General features: G+C 45.3%; 1 protein-coding gene across 1 annotated transcript; it reads left to right on the top strand.

Annotated features, from left to right (window-relative positions):
* The first annotated feature begins 5,920 nt into the window (after nucleotides 1-5,920).
* LOC146183902 (uncharacterized) lies at nucleotides 5,921-6,302 on the top strand. The gene has a single exon (XM_084608765.1). The coding sequence runs from the start codon at nucleotides 5,922-5,924 to the stop codon at nucleotides 6,300-6,302; it is 381 nt and encodes a 126-aa protein (XP_084464891.1). The 5' UTR covers nucleotide 5,921.
* The last annotated feature ends 1,834 nt before the right edge of the window (nucleotides 6,303-8,136 follow it).

Genomic DNA, 8,136 nt, shown 5'->3' with positions numbered 1-8,136 from the left:
GTGGGGCAGCGAAAACTCGACATGAACGAAAACGACATAAAAAGCATACAAATTCACCGAATCCGATCCTTTCTCCCTAAAAAAGGTGCTCTTTATGAAGTTGATGGCAAATGTAAGATGTATTAAGCTTGCAGACCAAATAACTATTATTTCCTCTCGTCAAGAGCAGGCACTATTTTTCATCGCGGATGCAGAAAGCGCGAACAAGAGCTGTAGCTTTGGCAGTGTTGCACTTGATGTATGAAACGGAGTATAGGTGCGGCCTGCTACGTCGCCCGAAACCGGCGGGAGGCGCCTACTTCCCGTCGCCACCGCCGCAGCGTCACCGTTCGGGGACAGCCGCGCGCGGAGAGCGCCTAGCTGCGCTTTTAGGGAAGCGTCGGCGTGGTATGGATATGATTTTAAGGATATGAGAGCTCCACTTCACACAATTTGGCAACACGAATTAGTATATACTGTCATGTCTAGTGTGACCATGTCAGCACTTAGCGCTTGCTCGGCAACGATGTATACTGGACTGTAGCCCGAAGAACGTAATAATGTAACGGTGGGTCAAGGCCACTCGATTGGAGAGGTCACATTACCGTGACGTTGCATTCGGATCAAATTGTTTGTCACACGAAAATGTCACCCGGTTGTGAACAATTCGAAGCTGTTCAGCTGGCATGGTAGAAAAATGCATATATACGTACTTTAACTATGTCGCGAATTCCGTGTGTCATTTTCATACCATTTACTCAATCCTGCATACAGATTTTATACACAAATTGATGTCAACCTGTTCTAAGCTGACAGAGTTATCCAATAAAAATATATTGTCCTACAGTGAGCAACCTCTGTGAAAATGCGACATGTAACCAACCTTTCTATCTCATTCTGACAAATGTTACGTTGGAAATATGAAGATGTTTATTAGGTTAAATCTACATGATAACCTGGGATCTTCGACTCAGTTGGAGACCTTAAACTTTTTACGCCAGAAGGCTATCCGTCATGGCTTCCCGCATTTTGCATGACCGAACTAAGCGCGCTTCATAGAGCCGGTCTGCCTCAAGGTGCTACGTATATGCACCGAAAGTTTTTATTACTATTTTTATTCGCTGCTCGAAATCCCGTACATTTTTCGCTGGTTTGTTATTTTGCAATGGAAGAAAGCGCATCGAGTGTTCCTGTTGTGAAACTCTTAGCGATCACAACAATGTTCACGCTTCAGAGCACAACTGCAGCCGAGATTCAGCGAGCAGCCGAGTACGCTTAATTAATGGCCACACAAAAAAAGGAAGAAAATAACCAATCGCAGATGGAAAACTTTTCATGAGAGAGGTTTATGCCATTGCCATAAATGCTCCACTTCTGAGTTGACATTTCCAGCCCAGCTCGCAGTGGGTGCCGCAACTTAACAATATCTTGCATAGCGCCACAGCATGGGCACGATCATTGTTTTCATAGATTAGCTGCAGGTACTGTGTACAGTGAGAAAACAATGACGAAATCAAAAGTTTACACAGCTTGCTACTTCGCCGGACCTCTTCAGACTTCATCATCCTGTTAATGAAGGTGCTCGTAAGCTGACAAAGCTTGATTTCTTCCTTTGCGGGGTACATCAAGCCTCCATTGTCCTTGGTTCTCATCAACCTGTAACTGGTTCAGTTGACTCATATTTCCTGCAACAGGCTTTTGCACCACTGACATGTCGCCTCAAAACCATTACCAAATATCGCATAAATTAAGCAACAACCTGGTAGTGATAAACAAAACGTGGGGTTCCTAAGTCTCCTTGAGGAGCCTCGTTAGAGTGCCCACACTTTGCTACCTGCTTATTCACCGTATCCCGTAATTGCTGCCTCTGTCGCATATCATTATAATGCAGCCTTAAGCCACCGCATTATATGAAATAGCACCCTACACATAACTATATAAAGCCCCTCTTTATTGAAGCCGTACGAACGTGCCCTATAGGAGTATAGTGTGCCTGACTTGGGATATAAGGGTCCCACTTTCAATAATTCCCATTTCACCCTTACATCTTATTGACTCTCTCTGATTTGGCAGCTCCTGCCACATTGATCATGTCATGTGTTCTCACTGCGCCAAAGATGTCTGGCCATATCACCAACGAACGTGCCTCTTACCAGGAAGGAATTTTTCTGACTTTTCGCCAACAGAGCGGGCGCCGGATTTTCTGTGGAACGTGGCTTTTCAGTTTTTCGCATTGACTCAAATAATTTCAAGAGTATTAACAAATATTGTAAGCACAGGCTCCTTTGCTTGCAAGGCCACTCAGACTAGCGCGGCAAAGTTTAGAACAAATTGTATGCTTATATAAAAAAAAAACGCTTCGTACCGTTTTATGATATGTCCTCGCAACATAACCTGCGATAAAAGCTCCTGGTGCTGACTCATCGTGTTCATCTGCGTTAAAAATCCTAGTTCACTGGCCAGCTCCCTGGTAACTAAATAGGTTAAACAACGTAACGGGAATACAGGAAAAGAGGACGACACAACTAGCGCGGTTGTGCCGTCCTCTTCTCCTGTGTTCCCGTCACGTTGTTTGCACTGTTAACCTATAATTATTCACCATCAAGTCCAATCTGCTGTCCCTTGTAGCAAATTCAATGGCAGCTGATAGGGCATTATGCTTCAGTATCTGGACTTTTTAACATCAGCGCCGCTTTCATTTCTGAGGAAGCGAGTGCATTTCCATTCCTCGCTACTGCCTTTGTCTGAAGCGAGCTCAGCAGATAAAATTTGAGGGTTTCTAGACGTCTTTTAAGCGGAGGACGGCAAAAGCCTACCCATGTCCTATCACTTGCCTCTCATCGTTTGCCACAGTACGTCATTTAAAGTCGTCGTTTGATATGTTGGTAGTTTCCAGTCATGTTGAGTCTGCCTGCGTAGTCATTGTAGCCCTTACCACTGATAACTAAGCAGGTTACTCATTTTCCCATTCTTTCACATATTGGTCATTTCGTAGTCATTAGCAGTAATGATGAGTCATGCCTAGCTATTTTAGTCATTACCACACATGGCTAAGCACTTGTACTCATTTCTAATCAATTGCGGTCATTACATGCCATAGTGTTATATACTGATCATTACAAATCATTTTAGTCATTATTAACCATTACTAGTCATTAGCATTAATCATTACCTCTATCAATGACTATTTATAACTTTTATTGATTACCTATCACCATCAATCATTTTCATTCTTAATCTCCCTCCTTGGACGTCCGCTTTTGCGATTGACACACCAGTGCACAGATTACAGCCACAGCTTCTGCGCACAGATTTTCGCGCCATGAGCCAAGAACGGCTTTCGTCATAAAAAAAAAAAACAATCGCATCCGGTCTCAACGTTAACGTGCTTGCACACGCGCACACAAAAAAGTTTTGGCTTACCCCGCAGACAGGAGGCAAACGCGTCTAAAATTCAAGCAAACCGCGCGCTCAGAGCCGGTGACCCCGGCGGCGACGTGTCCCCGAAGAGTGGCGCCCTCAGCAGAAATAGCCAGCGCAAGTGTAAACTCCCCTAGGACGCTCTTGCCCATTGACGGCGGCGTGACGCAGCAGGCCGCACCCAGTGCGCTTCCATCGAGCGGCCGTGCACTTACAATGCGAGAGCCATACGACACAAGACGCAGACAAGGACAAGCTCTGGCCGCCCGCTGGGCATTTATTTCTAGGCTTGAAACACGCGAAACGGAAGACGACAGGAGCAGCGCGCGCAGTTGGAAAAGGCCGAACAAAAAACGAAGGGGGTGGGAGGGTGGGTGGCGTAAAAAATACTGTAAAAATGTAGAAAATACAAAAAAAAAATTGTGGTGAATGCCCCTCCTCTCAAGTGTGGTACAGCTTCAGAAAGGCCAGATCGAACGGGTGAGAAAAAAAAGAAAGCTGCGGGGAATCGAGCAGCCGAGAAGGACGGGACGAATATGGGAGAAGAATAGGAATGAATGAAGCTGTATTCGAAGAAGAAAAAAAAGCCTAAAAAAAGCGATAAGCCTGAAAACTTGAGAATGCGATTACCCGGGCCTGAAAATGCCGCAGGCACTACTTATATTATGCAGACGGATTTTGAAGAGCTTTAGCTGTTTTCTGGTGAGGCGGTTGCCACTTTTCTCGACGATAAAGGAAAAGATGGCAGATTGCACGCGGTCGCTGATACAGTGACACAGCTATGAGAATGGAAACTCCCTTACAGCACTGCACAAACGATCTAAAGTTTGTAATACACATGCATGTTATCCTGTCTGTCACATGTCAGAATAGTAGCATGCTTAATTTTCTTTTTCGTCGAAAGAACTTCCTGCCTCATCCCGACTTGAATGCTAGTTTTCTTTCGTTTTTTTAACGATCCTTAATGCCTCTTTAACGGTACCATTCAAGTCCTCTATCACAAAATTAAGTTTTGACAGGGGAAGTTAACAGGCGGCAGCCAGCCGCTCGACAACTTGTTTGGAGAGAGATGGCATGTAATGAATGCAAGATCTGTTGAGAGCGTCCACAAATAAGTAAAAAAAAACAATAACATTTATTTTTTTCTTAATTTTTCTTACAGTCTCGATTGAGCAGTATCGCATGGAGCAACATCTTATCATTCGAGGTTCAACAGCTCAGTAGACATCGAAATGTCATTAACACAACTTAATGAATAAAGCGTATGGAATGGCATCTCCAGAATCACATCTACCGAGTAGGGCGAAGCGGACAGCGAAGGAAAAGAAAAAAAGGAAGGAGCTGAGAGGGAGGAAAAATATAATGAAAGCAAGCAAGCAAGCAAAAAAAAAAGTTGTCAAGGTAAATTCGCGAAACTAATGTGCAAGACATAGTAAATGCGCCATTAAAACGCTCCATTCCTTTTGATTACTCTCTGAATTGTACTAGTGCTTATACAAGCTATCGTAGACAGGGAAATATAGACCACAGGACAGCATAAATAAAAATTATGCAATCAACAATTGGTGAGGCCGTAAGAGAAGAGAAGCGCGCTCTCCCTCTAGACCGGCCGTGCCCCATCAAACTGTTCCGGCGCTCACTTGTGGCGCTGCCTGTTCACCGCGACTGCTGCCCCCTGGGTTTCTGCACGGTGCCTATATCCTAGCACCAGGGAGCAACATACCTGTGACGCGGCCGCAACTACAGTAATTTTTTGTGTGCTGTTCTTATTTTATATGACCACGCTTTTAGCTTTGTGAAGTTAGACCGGCGACCTGCAATAAAGGGTGGGCCACCATCACTACAGTGGCTAGAATCCAGACTTTAGCGTGGCCGCACCGGCTTCAAAAAAATTGACGTCAGGGCCTCTCGTAAGTTCTTTCCTTCCTCCATGAGTGAAACAATTGACCATATTATACTCGAATGAAATGGTGGTAATGGTATCCATCCGGAAGTCGACGTAGGCGCAGTCACTGTTCCTGAAGCTCTGGGGTTTAGACTGTTTAGACATGGAGGAAGTAAACAATGGGTTTAGAGGATACCAGTGGCCGGATGCCAGGGAGGGATACCAGGGGAGCAAAAAGCGACTGGAAGATTGGTGGTTTAAAAGCAGAGAAGTGACATTATGTTAGTAATGTAGAAACAAAAAATTAATAAATAGAATGATGGTATAGTCAAAACCAATGTAAAACAATAATTAAAATATAGGGAGAAAAATCATGCCCTGATTCAAAGGGGACGCTCCTATATTCCATCCATCCATCCATCCGAGTTACTCCTGCACGTGGCCGGACCAGCAGCTAAGGCTGAAGTGCTGTGAAGTGGCTGCTGAGCGGCACAAATCAACCCGTCGTCAGCAGACGCTATTTGGCGGTACCGACAAGGTGCCGACGGCTTGGTTTCTTGGCCCTTGGTCGTCTTGCCGAGCGCACCGCAGGCGGCTGGGCTACAGTTGCAGACTCTCGCCGAGCAGGCATCAAAACATGGCAGCGCCCAAGGCGGAGTGTGGCGAGAGCAGCAGCGGGAACACCGGCGTCGCAGCGATGAATTCTTCGGTAAGCGAAAGTGAAACGTTGGAAGGTCGTGCGGCTGCTATCCGGGAAAAGTTGCACAATACCCGCCGGCAGATTATGTTCCTTGACCAGCAAATTCGCGACCTGAAACGTCTGTACGAACGTGCCGTGAAGAACAACAACTACCCCTTCCGCTACAGCATCGGCATGAAGATGTCAATTGCAGGCGGCATACAGAAGATGTACCACCACTACGCCAGCACCAAATTGGCTGAGCTCGAGGGCATCACGAAGCAGATGGAAGAAGCTCGATCAACAGCTAGTGACACATCGGACCGCGATAGGGTGTAGGTGTCATGGCTGGCGTGACTGTTCCTTTTGACTGTTTCGTGTGACTGTTTCTCATCATCAGCCTTTTGGTGTTCGGTTAGGAAGCATGCTGGTCGATGCCTTCCTAGCCCTGAACTTGTACGGTGGAAAAGAGGCAGCATAAGAGGAGCGCAAGCAGTTTGGAACAAGCTTTGTGCAGCGAAAACTGGTGACCTGTGACAACCTAAGTTCTCACGTGTGAGCTAACGGCGGTGGACCTCCTTGCTACGTATCCGTTTCGCACGGACGTGCAGGCTCGTAGTGTGTACAGGACGATGTTTTACCTTGCATGTGTGCGTGTTCGTAACTTAGTGGCTTCTTTGCACCGTAATCCTTTTCGAAGTGTATGCTCATGACGTATCCTCCATGTAAGCAGTAGCGCCTGTGAAAGGAGAATGTAAAAAAAAGGTGGGGGGGAAGAAAAGCTTTTCAAAGATGGCATCTGGGAAATTAATTGCTCTAAAAGAAATCTGGTTTTAGCATCAACCAGTGACACTTTCAAAGCAAATAAAGAGTGTTGACTCTCGTGAAGAGGACTGATGGTCTTAGCGTCAACCAGTGACACTTTCAAAGCAAATAAAGAGTCTTGACTCTCGAGAAAAGGACTGATGCTTCAGGGCGAGCACGCAACCTTCTCGGGTTACCTGAATAGGGCAAGAGGTATCCTTTTCTCATTTTCTTTATTTCCATTGTAGACCCAAGAAGACTTAAACAGCAGCATCGTTTTATTTCTCCTTTGTTCATGCTTTTTGGAGCATTGTTCACTCTTGTGCAAGTGCTCTTTTGTAGTTTCTTGATGTTCATTCAGGCATTTAGCGCAATGCTATTGGCCAACTAAGGCATTGATGTTTGAGGGCCAACTTGGCACCTTCTTCGGAGTTGACTGTATAAAGCAAGAAGCGCTTTTTCTTTTCTAATTTTCTTTTGCCATTCTAGATCCTAGAATGGCCATTTTATTGTCTCTTGTCACCCTAATTCCTTGAAGCGAAAGCTTCACTGTGCTTAGGTGGAGCCGGCCTTTGTGTGGCACTAAATGTGACCTTCAAATGACCTTGACTTAATTGTCCCTTTCCTTTCTTATAAACCTATTCATCATCATCATCAGCCTGATTATACCCACTGCAGGGCGAAGGCCTCTCCCATATCTCTCCACTTAACCCGGTTCTGTGCTAGCTGCATCCACTTGACCCCAGCGAACTTCTTAATCTCATCCGCCCACCTAACTTTCTGCCGCCCCCTGTTATTATTAATTTACAAGAACCTATTAATTTACAAGAAAAAATTGTCTGGGGCTTAGTTGAGGTTAAGCATGGATATCTCGAAGCGAAGAGTTTCGCTTATGGTTATGGTTTAGCTAATGTCTATGATTTAGCCTATAGATATGCTTACGGTTTAACTTGTGGATATGCTTACGGTTTAGCTTATGGATATGCTTACAGTTTATCTTATGGTTATGCTTACGGTTTAACTTACGGATAGCTTACGGTTTAGCTTATGGTTATGCTTTAGGTGTTTAAGACTTCCTAGGGCGCTGTCTGCTGCAACCCATGACGTCGCATCCGGTTTAAGAAATGACGTCACGTCCGGCTCGTTGTTTTGTAGGTAGATGGTTGTTTTTAGTAGCAAAATGGCTGGTCGTCCTCCATCATGGTGGCAGCTGTGCCGCCGAGCCAGCCGTGCGCTCTCGTGTTGTACGCTACGTGAGCAATTTTTTCTATTCTTTAGCTATTTCAGTATGCACGTATTGAGTCATTTCCTGCTGTCTGGAGTTCGTCATTTAGTTTTCAACTTCTCTGCGCCCAAATGTTCTGTTGTA

This window comes from Amblyomma maculatum, chromosome 7 (assembly GCF_055883805.1).
Source record: "Amblyomma maculatum isolate TAMU_Amacu chromosome 7, ASM5588380v1, whole genome shotgun sequence".
In the NCBI taxonomy this organism is placed as follows: domain Eukaryota; kingdom Metazoa; phylum Arthropoda; class Arachnida; order Ixodida; family Ixodidae; genus Amblyomma; species Amblyomma maculatum.
This window is presented reverse-complemented; position numbering and strand designations above follow the sequence as displayed.